The sequence below is a fragment of the Pollicipes pollicipes genome, unplaced genomic scaffold (assembly GCF_011947565.3).
Source record: "Pollicipes pollicipes isolate AB1234 unplaced genomic scaffold, Ppol_2.1 Scaffold_3447;HRSCAF=4054_pilon_pilon_pilon, whole genome shotgun sequence".
Taxonomy (NCBI): Eukaryota; Metazoa; Arthropoda; class Thecostraca; order Pollicipedomorpha; family Pollicipedidae; genus Pollicipes; species Pollicipes pollicipes.
The window spans coordinates 28297696-28313804 of record NW_023596297.1 but is presented as its reverse complement, the minus strand read 5'-3'; the positions used below and the strand labels follow the sequence as shown (position 1 = coordinate 28313804).

Below are 16109 nucleotides of genomic sequence, written 5' to 3'. Positions count from 1 at the left end.
CTGCCCCTTAAAAACACATCGGGTTTCGACAACGGCTCTTACCTACTTAGATCCGATGTATGCTCCTGGTGCCCAATGCTATGACTGCACACTGTTCGCTACCGCAAAACTCGCTGCGAGCGCAAAAGCACCTCGGGCACGCTCCATCGTGTGTCACGCTGCCTGTCGCAAGCCGTAGCCTGGTCACGCGCTTTCCTCGTGCCCTGGGGCGACCACCGGCGGCAGCGAGCTGGCACGGCGACTGCGACGCGCCGCGGCCGGCCGTCGGGCGTTGCCGGCCGTGGTTGAGCTCTCGGTTCCGCTGCAGTCTCCTCATCCCGCGACCGAGCGTGTCGGCAGCGGGCCGGAGCTCGCCTCCTGTCGTCTTCTCGCAGTCTCCGGCTCTCGGCGCCGGACGCGTGCCGTCCGGCCGCCGCGGGTGACTGCGGCGGCCGGTGATGGCGCGTCGATATCGCCTGCGCCGCACGCGGGCGGGCCGGCTCGGTGAAGCCGCGGACGTGCTGTCGTGATGTGAAGCATCTCACCAAGCGAAGATGACGCATAGCTGACGCATGGCTGACGCGTAGGCACAAAACGCATATGGCAAGACGATTGGGGAAGAAGACTAACCGACAGTGAAATTTACCGATTTTCCGGCTGAGTGAAGAGCTAAATATCCAGACATAGCATGATGTGGACTCAGGAACCGTCAAGTACGAACCCGTCAATGTGGGCTGTCTTATTGTGGCGTGTTTTTTATTCTCGCGAACAGAACATAGAACACACTCGTGCTCCATTATAGGCTTGTATTCCTCTCATTTACCATGACCACCACATCTTTATCACACTTTCCACAAACTTGCTTACGGCTGCACTGAATACAGGCTCATCCAATTCGTCTAGCAGACAATGTCTAATAATCAGTCACGCACCAACAAACTAGCCTCTCGAGCGCATAGATATTGACTTCCAAACTGGCGTTATATGTGTATTTGTTAAATCACATCGCAGTGCCATGTAAAATGCTACAGCTCACATCACTCACAGGAAGCTACAGCCAAGAATCACAATATGAAATATACAATATTCGAAGAGCAAAAAACCACAGCTTGCATGTTAGGATGTCGAAAGTTGTACAAAACAAAGCTTAGATTTCAAGCTCAACTAGTGCATCTGCCAGGTGCCGAATCAAAGTATAAATGCAAGGCTTGGAAAACCGTAGACGTCTGCAAACACTACGCTGAATATATTCCGCCGACTGCTATCCCACAAGCCCACGAAATGAGGCTGAAACGACCACAAATAAAACATAAAAGTATTTCAATGTTCGAAACCCGTGCATGTTAGGTCAAGGCCACAGACGTCTACAAAAATGCACGGACTAGTCTTTATAATGTTGACAGCGACACTTAACTATAACCAAACTCATTTCGCCAATGCGTCGTAATCCTGTCTATGATGATTTAACCGTATTCGGGTAACGCGATCACGTATTTTGACTGCACTTCTCGGTCTGGGCACAGAAAGACAGCCTTTAGACAGTCTGTACGTCTCCCTTACACACTTAGTATTACAAGACATGCCACACTTACAGCACGAACAGCAACATTTCAGCCAGCGCAGTTATATCGGAGCCAAGGCTGCGTTCTTCCCCCAGATGGACAGAGTCAGGCCCGAGTTATCCCACGAGACTAGGTGATTGGAGGGATGGGTCTCGTCATGTTTCATAACCTACCGTCAGTTAAGCCAAAGCACATGGCGAATGATCGAGCCAAGCCTTTAGTTTTCGGCCAGTACTCCGCCATTCCACAGGAATACAGTATTGTTGGGATGCTGCCCAGTATTTGGGTCAGCCCTCACACCAGCTATACAGCCTGTTGGTATGTCGAGCCGTGACGCGGCTCGTCCTCAGACGCTCCACAGCAGCAGGTGGTTGGTGGAGTCATCCCTGCCGGAAAGCTCGGAGCCCGACGAGCGGAAGTCCTCGTACCCGTCTCCACCGGAGATGACCAGCATCTTGCCGACACCAGTATCCTGACAGATAGTGTGCACGTGAACACATACACACACACACAAAGGGATCCTAGAATACTGTGCTGTCATTCTCTGGGTCCTTACTTCCACTGCAATCAAGCGACCAACAAGCGCAAATTTACAATGAATGCATGCAAGTCAACGAGGAAAAGCAATATTCTCGGCCGTGGACATATTGCTATCACTAGATTTAGCAAAAGGTAATGAGACAGCAGCCACCCGGCTCACTCCACTCGTTAACACACTAGACCTGGTGCTGTGCTTCGTCATCAGACCGCGCGCCCTCACCATGGTGTCCGTGCCCTCCTCCAGCCTCGGCTGTTGGTCGCGTCGGTATCGCTTGCCACGAGCGGGGGCCGCCACTTCCGCGGCCGGGTCCACGCAGTCCACACACGACAGGAACCGCACGTGGCCCGTGTGGCCGTGCGAAATCCCTGAGAACACCCGTGCAGGTGTGACGCCACGAGCCACGGCAGGAACCGCACGTGGCCCGTGTGGCCGTGCGAAATCCCTGAGAACACCCGTGCAGGTGTGACACCACGAACCGCGGCTTCCACACTATCCAGAGGAAAGCCGGAAGGCGAGGCGATATCGAGCGAAGAACTGAGACATTCAGGTGTGTCGCGATGGGTTCTGAAACCCGAGGCACTACACAACCAAGTGGGCCGATGATCCCGGATGTGGCAGCTTGTTGCCCCAAACACATCGATTTTCCTGGGCTCGTTGTGTGGTGCTGCTGATTGTGCTAGAGGAGAGTTCGCCGAACACTTCGGCAGACGCGTGGGCCAACGAGTTATTGAGGGCGTTCTGGACAAGCAGCAATGCTTTTTAGGCGCCGGTTCCGCCGTAAAATATGAAGTAGTTGCCGATACTCCTTCCGGTAGAGTCTAAATTCAACCTTGCTTCGTGGAAATTCGGTAACATTAACCTTTGCATTGTCGTTGGTCTACGCCACTTTTGCCATGATGTGGAATACGTACCCCTCCCCCTTCCCCCACTGGTATCCTCGGATTGGAAAGGGAAAAAGACGAGTGAATGGTCTTAAGTGGTTGAATCGAAGCTTAACAACAGATTTCACTGAGGTCATTTTGCCTCCACAGGTCTGAGGTCTGTGGTTTGAAGGTTATGTAGGGTCAAATGACACCTTTTCTCTTTGACTGAAAATAGATTTGTATTATGATCGTCCCGCATGGTATCGTGCCAGTTGCAAGATATGATCATCAGCAAAGGGCGTTTGGCAAAACATAAATAGGTTATCCAGGTTATTTGTTGGTTGTTTTGAGCCAGAAGTTCCTTTGCCGACCACCGTTGTTGACTGAAACCGTAAATTTCATCATAACCGACTTGAAGATAACCAAGTTCAGTTCCAATTTCGGTCAGTTACCTATGTTGACTTTCCTGGGTTAAAGTACCATGTCTATGTACGAATGTAGTACTGGTCAAAGGATTACGTTAGGCTTTAAGTTCACGAAAAAAGCGCAAATGCCTAAACGTGAAGCAAATGTCAAGTACATGTGTGATGAATGAGGTCAGTGTTGTAATGTTTCGTCTATCAAGCGATTTTATAAAGTAAGAAGGTAACTGGAACTGGTAACTGCCGGCAATATTGTGCAATTTTTCCAAATCTAGACATTCTGGTCAAGTTAGGTTGGTGTCCTGCGATGGCCTTTGTGATCAAAATGTCATTTGCAGGTGAATGACTATGTTGTTGGATAATAAGTCAGTAAAACCGGTAAATTTCACTACTAGCGGGTAGGTTAATGGGGTTCAGAGCTAAAGGTCAAGTTTGGCCAGTCATCTATGCTAACCAGAGCACGTTATTAGAAGGTCCGAGAGCATCATCGTTAGAACAAATTTTGAATACCGAAGAAAGGCTTATTATTACGTAATGACGAAATGCCTAAAGCTCATCCATTTCTTGGTCCATGACATGCCTCGACTAGAATGGTCCTTGGTCACTAACCTGGCATGGCCTGGCCTTCACTACTTTAAATATCCGGAAGCTTTATAAAAAATGACAATGAATTTAAGGGCTTGACTAAACCGTTCTGCGAATTTCAACAGAACAGATTCGTGAAGCGGTGGCTACCTGCAGACCCGCCAGTGCTAGGGTTAAGCGTGCTGATCACAGCATCAAAAAGAGAGCATATCAATGGCCGTTAATCCTGACAAATTCGCATCCAAGTCGTTGTACAAAGACATTCATAAAATGCTACGACCGAACCCCTTAACACTAGATTTCGACCTATGCCTGGCAAAAGTAAGCATTAATGAATGACTTGCTTTCAGCTGAACCAAGCAGAGCTCCAGACGCTAGTTTCAAGACGTTCCGCTCCGGTCCGATACGGCTGTGGCTCAGACACGAGCACTCCTGGTCGAACCGCAGGCCGCCGGCCGACGGAAGGGAAGGGGAGGGGAAGAGGGGGGGGGGGGGGAGGACGGCACTGACCGGCGATGCTGAGAGTGCTGCTGATCCAGCTGGTGGTAGCGCCCAGCGGCGGCAGCGGCAGGTTCAGGATCACCCCAGCCGATGTGCCGATCCACAGCAGGCTCCTGCACACCATCAGCGCCGTCACGCGCAGGCACGCCGTCTTGTGCTGCCGGATGATGTCGTCGCAGCCTGCCGGTGCGGGCGCGCGCGCCTGGTCACCGCCAGCACTCCGGCGCCACTTTCGGCCACAGGCGCCAGCCGTGTCAGCCGCTGGTTACAGCGAAGGAAACTGCGCGCTCATTTTGTGACATTCTTTCGGAATTAAATCCGAGCCGTTTGAATGTTTTTAGATCGAGCTCACGCTAAGCAGTACCTGGTTGTGTGTGCCCTGAACCCTACCACTCGGTCGCGAGATTCCAGTTCAACGGCATGATTTAGTGGCGACATTGTTTGCACCGCAATGCTCGGCACGGTTCATCCTATCCTCTGATGGCATAATAGGCGAGTCAACCCTTTTGTGTCACATAATGCATATGTACAACAGTCTTGTATGCGGTTTGTGGGAACTGCCACACTGGTCCAAGTGGCTACAGGTAAGGGCGATGGCCTCCAGCCGGAGATGTCTGGGTTTGATCCCCCGGCAGGTAAACTGTAGTGGTTACGGTTTCTCTCAGGGTTTGGCAACGCCACAAAACGTAGCGACTTCTTGTGCCAACTTTGTACAAAGATTTGCTGATGGCTTACTATGAAAAATGTTGCTTCTTCTCGAAATCATGTTATTGGCAGTCACTGCCATTAAAACTGGAGACACTTCCCGAAATGACTTCAGGGACTTAAATTTTGGAGCGCTTGACCGGTTTGCTCATGCCTGGACAAGACCCGATTTAAAACAAATGTGAGGCTATTTGCAGTGGACCGGGCCCCTGAAAAGGATAGAGGATCCCTCACACCAGTGCTTGCACAGTCTACTATTACAACAGAGCATCAACTCAAAGCTTTAAAGTACACGCCACATTGAAGTGTGCCACACACCACAGCGGTGTCCCCCTCCCCCCGCGTGCAGAACAGGCCCTGGTGAGCCGCGGCCCCGGTCGCCGGACCTCCGGCGACCGTCCGGCCTGACCTGACCTGACCTGCCAACATCCGCGTGACAGCGGGCGTGACGTCCACCTCGCACACCAGGTCGAAGGTGGACGCGTGGAAGAGCCGCAGCGTGGTGGTGTGGACGAAGCTGAGCCAGACGCCGAGGCCCGAGTGGGCGAGCGCCCGCACAGCCGCCTGCGCGCTGCTGCTGACCGTCACAGTGTGCTGCCGGGGGAGCGAAGCAGCTGGTTACCCTCACTGCAACACCGCCTGCGCGCTGCTGCTGACCGGCACAGTGTGCTGCCGGGCGAGCGAAGCAGCTGGCTTACCATTACTGTAGTACCGCTTGCGCGGTGCTGCTGACCGTCACAGTGTGCTGCCGGGCAAGCGCAGAGGCTGGTTACCCTCACTGCAGTACCGCCTGCGCGCTGCTGCTGACCGGCACAGTGTGTTGTCGGGCGGGCGTTGTGGCTGGCTACCCCTACTGCTCGCCTTGTTTGCCATGCACTCGCACTAGACGAAGTTGTTGCCCTTATCTCTTTTTACGAAGCTGTGATGGTTTTGCCCGGTTACCATCGCTGACGGCTATGTCTTCTGTTCTAAGAGCTGCTGCGAAAATGCAGCCGGGCTGCGAGAAACCCGCAGACTGCAGTTCATGTTGTGAGGAGGAAACGCAAGGTAACTTGAACCGTTGACTAGCATAATGATTATCAGTTCATTGCTGTTGAACTGATTGCAACATACTACTTTTATCAGCCAGTTAAAAGCATTGTATGCCAGGTAAACCAGTTTTAGTTCTCAAATTGAACAGTTCGGTGAAGAGTACCATAAAAAGTTAAGTATGTAGTGTAATAAGACTTCAATGTATGTACGGTTTCGGAATAGCAATTTTGTGGATCTTAGACACTGAGAGTTCACCAAAACCCGCAAAGTTCCCAGAAATGTTTTCTTAAAAGCGTGCGGGCTTTTTGCCCGCGTTCTGTGGAACTGCGGACTCAAGCATCACCTCACGGCGCCATACATCCCTGGTTCGTGTGATTGTGCTATGCTGCACCGCACAACACCTCCCACTGGAACGCCCGCGGTATGCTGTACCGCAAGGCACCGCTCCCATGAACACGTGCGTTCAAGGGCTGTACTTCATTGCACCCGACTGAGCGGTCCTTTCACGCCTACTGCCGCTTGACTGAACGATGCTTTCACGCTTACCGTTATCAACGCAGCCTAAATCAGAGGGTACTAGTTAATCAAAATAACTGGCTGTTTCATGAAATATATCGCTGTAGTATGCCGCAAATACAATGTAACATTTCGTTAGTCTCCCAGAATGTTACTTACCATTTCAAAGGGTAAGTGCGAAAATATGTTATACTTCAACAACATCTTTCAAAAATCCTGCCAGAATGCCTGAGAACATTCTAAGCTGATTCTAAGCTGATTCTAAGCTAAGTTAGAACGATCGTAGATAAAGGTGTGTCGTACAATGAAGAGTGTTTTTACTGTTTGCAACAACAGGACTTTCGAGCCAGTCACTGTTCTTCCTCACCTGCACGGTATCTGTGGACGGGTCAACGACCTTGACCAGGTTATGCGTGCATGCCCACAGCTTTCCTAGGACACTCGCCAGCCTATTGACCGGCCTGGCAGACACCTGAATCACCAGCGGGCTCTGCAAGTCCCAGGCGCCGCCTGAAAACATTGACAAACGTCACAACAGGCTTAACTTTTGTCGAGAAAGCCGGGATCATATTACTACACAATGTGGGTTAAACAAACAGAAGAAAACACACGGAGCTTACAAATATAGACACATAAGTGGCACAACAGAAATGAACACGAGGAAAAACTTGTAAGCAAAGCTACATGAAGCATGATCGCAGATAACCATTTTATATTTTCTGAATCGGGGAGCATCTTTCAACAGTATGGTTTTCCTGGACAGTGGTGTAGGAATAAGTGCATGTACCTAACGTAAGCTAACCTATGCTGTTGTGCTGGTGACCGATTACAGCTTCTCTGGAAATGTGTTGAAAAAATAAAGAAAGACAAACGAAAAAGCCTCAGGGTAGAACAATACCGAAATCATCACAAAGTGCTCAGACGTGTTGAGGCATGCTTACCTGCTCAGCGTGCCTCTACGAATACGTAAGATTTGTAAAAAATATAAACGACGAAACTGTGCCATTCAAGACGAAAAACAGCTATTTCCCGCCCAGAAGCTGCTGTAGCGCAAGACTGTTGAAGACTGGGCAATGCCCGGGCATACCTTAGAAAAATACTTTAACACAATACCGGAAGTTATCAAAGCAAACTGGAGCTTTGTAGGTGATCATTTGAAGGCACTCCTTTGTGGCATATAAATATAAATTACCGGATAAAGAGCAATGCATGCTTTGTCCCTAGATAAAACCGGTTTGTAACAATTAGATAAGATTCGTCTCGTCAAACCTACTCTGTTTTTGACTTGTGATAGTAAACAGGACTTTTTGTCGCAGGACCGCCAGTTAAGATGAAGCAGGACTCCTTTGTACGTGACCAAATCATTTACTGTCATTCAGGCACTAGCGAGGTAAGTGCCTACTGCTGAAAACAAACCGACAGCTGGGTCTGATCCTCCTAAACTACCACATCCTTTGGCATTAGCAGGGAGCACGATTGGTCACTCAGGCTGAGCGCGGCGCTGCGAAGCCTGCAGTTGCGTGACTAATCAATCAGCCCACCTTCATAGCAGGCGGAGGGGAGGGCCTATCGATCGGCATACCTGCCGCTCGCCGAAACGCTGAGACGGCGCCGCTGCCCAGGCTGGCGAACACTCGGCCCTCCAGGTACACCATAGCGTGCACGGCTGAGCCCAGCTGCACCTTCACCGTGGTCCTCTTGACGCGCACGTAGTCGCTGCAGTTGTAGATGTAGATGCAGCCGTCTTCGGTGCCCAGCCACATGGTGGGCTGGTCCCCCGACGGCTTGGACTCGTCCGCCGCACCCCGCGGACGGCGGGATTTGGACTCGTCTACCATCCCCCGGCGCAGGCCACACTTGGATTCGTCCGCTGATGAGTCGGACTCCGAGGAGCTGGAGTGGACAAAGCATGGCACAAGTGGCGTTAACATCCGCTGTTAGTGGTGCAGGCCGTCCACCGCCTTTGTTCTCAAAGAGTTTTCAGGCCGTGTGACCGGGCGATAATTTATGTGACGCTACATATGGGGGTTTAATGCCAGGGAGCGGAGGACAATGTCAAAACCCAACTGCTACGTATCTACAAGGTGTCAAATGACAGGGGCGCAGCCAGGATTTGCGACGGGTGGGCTATTCTTTAGGAGCGTGTCCAAGCCCTAAACACAGTGCCTTCGCCAAACAAACAGACCACTCACAGCACAAATGTTGATGGGTACAGTACCTAATGTATCAATGGGCTAGGCAATCATCAACGCTCGTTTCCCCTTGGGGCCAACAAGAGTCGTCTAAACGCTGCACATCACACATATCCATCTAGTTATACGCTGACCTTGACACTACATCGCTGCTGTACAGCGCCACATGTAACTGTATTATGTAGTCAACGAGATTTATAGAATATAACTTTACGATACAATACGCATAACAATATGTACCATGGAGAAACCAAAATAAGTTTGCTGAACAGCAGATTGCGGACTTCTGTCGAATAGTGCTGTGGGAAAAAATCTGTACTTGATCTTGATTGGTGATCAAGATCGGCTTTATTATTATCCCCTCCCTTAAAAGTGCTACTACCCATCCATGCTCACTTTACTCACTTATCACTGACTCATTATACTATTTCATTCATCACTGATTCGGCACACTATCTCATTTGCACTAACATTTGTCGCATTGACCAATATCACGTAATTTTTCACATTTCTTTATCAAATTATATATGGGGCATTCCAACTGAAACAGGAAATAGGTGTGACTCTCATTGTGTCCGATGGCGGCGCTCTAGGTACGGTGTTTGGCCGCCATGTTTGGAGGTAGACTTATGAATGAGTTTATGGGGATCTCGTCGGAAGCTTGGGATCTCTCGGATCTCGGATGTCTCTCATGAAAAGAACGTTACAATAGTCTGCAGTTAGTCCGAACTGAATTGGATCTTCAGTTACTCCATAGGATTAAACGTGCCAACCCACCAATAAAGAGATTGTTGTAATAAACTGCGTCAGCACGGGATGACCTGGATCCTGACATAACCCAGTCAGTGTCCATTGCCATGACTTGACGGGGTCTGGGGTTCGATGTCCTGATGGAAACCGACTTTTCCAGGCACACCTGAGCAGCTAATTGTGCTTAGTATTGCGAACTTGATGTGCAACGCTGCTTTTCCAAGCCGAAGATCAGAGAACAGCAAGCTGAATAAGAAGCATAGACATGACAAAGAAAAAAAATATTGAGTACAACTCCAGAGCACAGCTCATGCGCAGCTGCAGCTGCGAAGCTGCCTACAGCTGCGAAGAGTGCATGCTGTTTCTGAGCCTGCCAATCATTGACCTGGAGCCAACCCGAACGCCAGTACTCGAAGGGGCTCGAGAGGGCTCTCCCACGTAGGATTTCAGCCACCTCTGTACTTACAGGCGTGAAGGCCTGAAATGGAAAAGGGGAAAGCATATTCGTCAGTTGTGTCGTATGGTCGTGTAATTGCGTGTCGTATACGACTTGTCGTAGTGTACGATGTCATCGTGGTTGTCAAAATATAAACTTGGGCGTCTTGTGGAAAAAAGCTATCGGTCAACACGGGTCGACAAAGTGTTTTGAACTTGGTGTGGACCGGTTGTAGATCAAAACAGCTTTTCTTAAGAATCCACACCAAATGAAAACTCGATCCACTCCCTAGGTGGCTTCTTGTGTACTGTAAATGATAATCCCTGCAGAATTGCCAGCGAAAACATTGCACCACCGCACTATTTTTACTGAAAGACAAGTGTGTAATTCGAATTGTAACCTGGCGTACTTGCAAGGACGCGGTAGCTGCGATCGATTCTCGAGGCATGATTGTTGATTATACAAGAATCAGCCAAGACACGTGGTTCAGCTGAAATGCTGTTGTTAAACTTCCATGCTTATTTGGCTTTGTTTTGCAGTTAAGTGCATACTTTGTGCCGTAGAGCTATTTCTCAGTCGAAATACTTCAGATTATGTCATTCATAATGACAGCAATGCATTAGATTCCAGAGATTGACGCTGATTTTCGATATCAACATTCAAGATGATGAGGAGCTTGCCAAGCCTACTCCATGCGAAGTGCCGTTTCCTGTTGCTATCCACATAATCTTACAGAAAAGTGTCGAACTTCACGTCTAAGCCCATGCATGCTCGTAGCTGGATTACAAAGCTTGCTAAGGCATGTTTGATTCAGACCGCGAGGCAAAGCAAAACAAACTGTTGACTGTTATTCTCAAGGAGCTCAGGTTTTCCATTCTAAGGGACGGGTTTTGGGGAAACTCTGACCGTCAGAGCACTTGCTCACTACGACACACCACATTGTTTAGGTGATCGTCTTATCCACCTGTGGCCGATGCTTCTGTTCGGTAAACTGTGTGCAAAAGTTCTGTCAATATCAGGATGCAAGCTTATAAACTTACCTTGACAGAAGACCGCGTTACTCAAAACATTGCCTCCCGCAAAAGTGACTTCTTGGGTTTCTGGGTGTAGAGAAAACTCCGCTTGTTAGAAGTACCAAGCCCTGTCGCCACACACGCCGCCAACATGTTTGACCGTTCTTATAGGATGGCTGACAGGAGCTTATGGTCACCGCCATACATGAAGTGAAATAGCGCTTTTCTCAGCTTTGCCCAGCTTTTCATACATGCTCCTATCAACAAAGTAAATTGAAGTCCAGTGCAAATGTAACTGATTTAGGTAAAATAAGGTAATCCTTGGTTTGGTTTCTCTTTCTATTGCATTGTGTTCAGTAATATTTTATCTTGTACATTTACAACGACCGAGGGAGTAAGGGGCCGAAGCGTTGTGTGAAGAATAACGCCGACGACGTGGACGGAGGTCCGAACCATCATTCCATCGGCGGTAACGCCTTATCCCGAGCAGCTCGTAAAAGCTCTACGGCAGGCGTTTTCAACCGGGGCGATTCACTCCGAGGGTCTGAGATGGGTCTCAGGCGGATTCCCGAGGTGGCCGCCGAATTATATATGAATTTTTTGTTCTGATCAAGCATGTGAGGTGTGTGAGATATCTCTGCTGATGAGTCTCACTCCTGGTGGTGTTGGCTCGCGTCAACCCGGGGTCTCCACAGTCTCCATCCCGGTAGCTCAGTTGGTTAGCATGCCGCCTCCGTTCCACCCACCCGTGCCGGGGTGGGTTCAGGCTGCTTTAGGTGCTCGCCATTTGACCTTGACAGGCATGGCCGCGGCCGGTGGCAGCGGCGGGCTGCGACAGTTGACGTAACGAGTGCGAGGGCGGATCACGCCGAGCATTGTTTTGTGTCAACTTTCGGCACCAAATTTTAACTGTTGATCTGGAATTGCCCATCGATGGTGAGGGTTAGGGTTCACGCAATACTCTGCTCAGCGGAGTTATGATCATCGAGTTATAGTATGCAAGCGTTGGTCGAAATAACTAAACCGTGCACTCCTTACTGATAAGTTACACCCATCACTACTTTCTCTGCTGCATCTTACTCTCTGAATAGGTTCTCAAAAATCGCGGATCACCAACCGCGCCTCAGCAGCGCAGTGAATCTCGGCACGCCTCTGAACTTCGTGCACCCATGGACATCCCCCACCCTAGTTTGCCAAGCATTACTCCGCCCCGCAAATCACGGCCGCTATCACCACGCGCCCTCGGGGGCGGCGGACCCGCCGGTCGTGTGTCGAGGTCATGACTTGTTAAACAGGCCGGGCCACACGCCACCGGGCGGCGGACGGCGGTCGGCGTCGGCGCCCGGGGGGCCGGTGACGTCCGGTCGCCGTCGGCCGACCCTCCCGATCGATGACGCAAATGAATAACGCAGACGACCGTGCCGCCACTAACAAACATCATCGTAGCCTCGGGGCACGCGCATGATTGCGTATTTATCGGGCCGGCGGCCTGCAGGCGCCCCGCCCCGTTTTTGCGCGCGCCGGTGCCAGCGGTGCCCCCGCGAGAAGCCTGTTGACGCACGCGCAGCGCCGGGGGGGGGGGGGGGGGGGGGGGGGTTGGGGGGGCGGGGCGCGGCGCACTCGGCGGAGCAGGTGACGCGCGAGGCTCACAACACCCACCTGTCGGAGCTGCTGCGCCCGCTGGACACCCGGGCGGCACGGCCCTGCGCCTCCCCCGCCGACCTCGGCGCAGCGTCATCGGCAGCGAATTGAACCCGGCAGCGTCTGCTGGAATTGCACGCGCTGTCAGCAACGCATCATCGGCGGATCGGCGTGCCACCCGTTCACCCGCCGCGGTTCAACGCCAGCCAGCCAGAAAACACGGCCTCAACTTGGCTGCTTCAACTGTTATCATGCCAGCGGAAAAGCAAGCGCAGAAGTTCATCATATTCACCGGTTAGGTCACGCTTACCGGGCCGGGTGACTGGGAACTGGCACCATGCACAGGATGCGCGAGTTGCACACGCCGTTGCAGGACGTCACGGCCGGCTCCGGACGGAGGCTCAGCGTGCAGATCTGGCCGACGTAGCCGTCACTGGAGACAGTGGAGAACAACAGGTTATCCTTCCCGCTGGCGCTATAGCATTAGTGCACAACATGTCAGCCCATGTATCGGGCGACTGGTTTTGCTCCATGAAACATTCGTGTTTGAAACCCAAGATGCAAGGAGATATGCTCTGCGTACTTAGTGTTCATTGGTGCATCTCACTTAGCAAGAAACCCATGGTTTAACATTAAACAATACTTGTGTGCTGTGTGTTGACGGGCTTTGTGTCGAGAGTGTCAGTTTTCCAAACATGTCATCTGCATGAAAATATCATACAACACTACATCCAGATTTATATTGGGGGAAAACATCACCTTCTTGCTTTACATCGAATTTGCACATTGGGCAACTAGAAATGTATACATCTGTGCAGCCGAATGCGTGCCTTCACATTATGGAGCAGCGATAATGAACACGACACAGCTAAAACCCTCATTTTTGACGCATATCCTAAAACGCATCATTTGAGCCCTCCCTGAGCTCAAATGATGCCGATTATGCTGCCGCCTGCTGTACGCCTCTCCATCACCGCATCCGGCATGACCTGTTGCAGACCCAGACGTCCTTGCCGCTCTCGGTGTGCGGCGCCAGCGTGGGGGCGGCGCACGTGAACTGGAGCCCAGCGCGAGTCTTCCTCACGGGGATCGGCTGCAGGAAGCGGGGCACCGGCCGCTGGTCCAAGCTCTCGACTGGGGGGCAGAACACGGGCGGTGAGCGGGGGCGGACCACGGACGGTGAGCGGGAGCAGAGCACGGGCGGTGAGCGGGGGCAGACCATGGGCGGTGAGCAAGGGCAGAGCACGGGCGGTGAGCGGGGGCCAGACCACGGACGGTGAGCGGGAGCAGACCATGGGCGGTGAGAAGGGCAGAGCACGGCGGTGAGCAAGGGCAGAGCACGGGCGGTGAGAGGGGCAGACCATGGGCGGTGAGCAAGGGCAGAGCTCGGGCGGTGAGAGGGGGCAGACCATGGGCGGTGAGCGGGGGCAGAGCACGGGCGGTGAGAGGGGCAGAGCCCGGGCGGTGAGCGGGGGCAGAGCACGGGCGGTGAGCGGGGGCAGACCATAGCAGGCTTGCTGCGGCCTTCAAAAGCAGCGGACACTGACAGCTCCTGGCTTTATCATACTGGCACCTTGGTTGAATCGTACGTTTAATTTGTTTTGAATGGCCTCGCTCAAAACCGATGCGTGCGGTGGTGTTAACCGACCAGACAGCGGATCTTAAGCAGCGCCACCGATAGAAGCATAAGTAGAGCGGAACTGCAGGTGTCCGACCAATAATTGCGTGCCCCATGCACTCGTTGCGATGGTGGCCACAAAGAGGATGAATGTCAATCATAATGACACTATGTACATCATGCATGTACATCAGATACTGGAGGAGCCGATGGCGCAGCGGTTAAGCAGCCCGTCTGTGAACCGGTAAGCGCCGGGTCGATTCAGCGCTCTTCCCGCCCTTCCTGCCGCATGTTCTCAGCGGCTGGGTGCGTCGTGAAGTCCTATTGACGACGTAGCTTGGGTGCTAATTTAGACAGCACACCAACGCAGTACGTACCTAATTTGTGTTTCGTCTGGTTAAAAAGCTGTTCCCAGGTCACCCGCTTGTCCACGTCGCTGAAGCTTGCGGTGATGTTCTCCGTGCACTCCCTAAAAACAGACATATTGACATCATAGGTGTGGAATATGGCACAGTTTTGGATTTTTATTATCAACTTAATGATATTCTTTGATATTCTTAACACTGAAAATTTGCGAGGGCTGGGAGTGTAAATCAAGCCAGTATGAATGTGCCTTCAAGTGAGACATTCAAACAACTCATGGCTGTGGTATGGACTAACGGCGAGCAAATTACTCACATCCACGATCTTTTGAGATCTGAGACAGCAACGCTCTTTCCAGCGATGTAACGAAAGCCACCGTCCCAACCACGTAAATTACGTCCGAATGACACCTCAGGTGGCACATGGTGTAGGAGGGCGGCACCGATTCTCACTCCCGTCCAATTATGCACCCTGTTGACACAGCGGTGTCTACGGATACATGATGTCCGGCAGCCGCAGGCCACGGAGCCCCCACCCTGAACCTGGGCCTCTGCCGCCCGGCCCGAGTCCCTGAGCATTGACTTGGATCAATGACTCCTGACTTGAGTCCACGAGTCTCGACCAGAGTTATTGACCGCCGGGCAAAGCCCCTGCTACTCACCCCGAGTTCCTGATGTTTTAACTGCGCCTCTGACCCGGCCATTGACGTGAACCCTGACCAGAGTCCTGACACCTGACTTAAGCCACTGACTCCTGACCTAAACCTCTTAGCTCCAACTTGCGCTCCTGACCCCTGATTTGCTCTCTTGACTCCTGTTCGGAGGCCTCTGACCCCTGACCTAAGCCCTGCACCCTGACCTGGCCCTCTGACCCCTGACCAGAGTCTCTGACCCCTGGCCTGGGTCTATGAACCCTGACATGACCCACTGAACCCTGACCGGAATCGGGCACTCACTCGCTGGTGACCTGCAGTCGCAGCATCAGCAGTTGGCTGTCTGCTCGGTGCCGCTCCGTCAGCTCCCGGTTCAGCACGTGCGCCATCTCGCGCACTAGCTCCTCCACCTGGTAATTGGGAACAGTGGCGTGATCATCTCATACACCAGCCCCTTCACCTGGCAACGAGGAGGGATGATGTCATCAACTCGGTTTCTCTTTACGGCGGCGCTATATCACCGTATCGTGGCTGTGGTCAACATGTGGCAGTGTGTCATTTTGGTTTGCCTAGATCTGATTGGACAGGGTTTGCCACGAGCTGACTGTCCTTGCAATCACCTCCGGGGTTTTCAATGGGTTTTGGAGCTTATTTATAAAGTGATCGTACCCAGTCGTCCGTTTTCTGATCTGTAAGCTGGGCACACATCGCCGAATTCTCGTAGTCGTTGGCGCCGTG

General features: G+C 51.9%; 1 protein-coding gene across 1 annotated transcript in view; it reads right to left on the bottom strand.

Annotated features, from left to right (window-relative positions):
* Nucleotides 1-771: 771 nt before the first annotated feature.
* Nucleotides 772-16109, bottom strand: part of LOC119092389 (rho guanine nucleotide exchange factor 17) — a 27538-nt gene continuing 12200 nt past the window's right edge. The window contains exons 11-21 of the mRNA XM_037215351.1: nt 15675-15810; nt 14734-14825; nt 13728-13872; nt 13049-13171; nt 12757-12864; nt 8289-8599; nt 7074-7216; nt 5578-5752; nt 4463-4633; nt 2302-2447; nt 772-2013 (exon numbers count right to left, since the gene is read on the bottom strand). Of these exons, the coding sequence (XP_037071246.1) occupies nt 1888-2013; nt 2302-2447; nt 4463-4633; nt 5578-5752; nt 7074-7216; nt 8289-8599; nt 12757-12864; nt 13049-13171; nt 13728-13872; nt 14734-14825; nt 15675-15810 (1676 nt within the window). The 3' untranslated portion in view covers nt 772-1887. The remainder of the gene's footprint in view (nt 2014-2301; nt 2448-4462; nt 4634-5577; nt 5753-7073; nt 7217-8288; nt 8600-12756; nt 12865-13048; nt 13172-13727; nt 13873-14733; nt 14826-15674; nt 15811-16109) is intronic.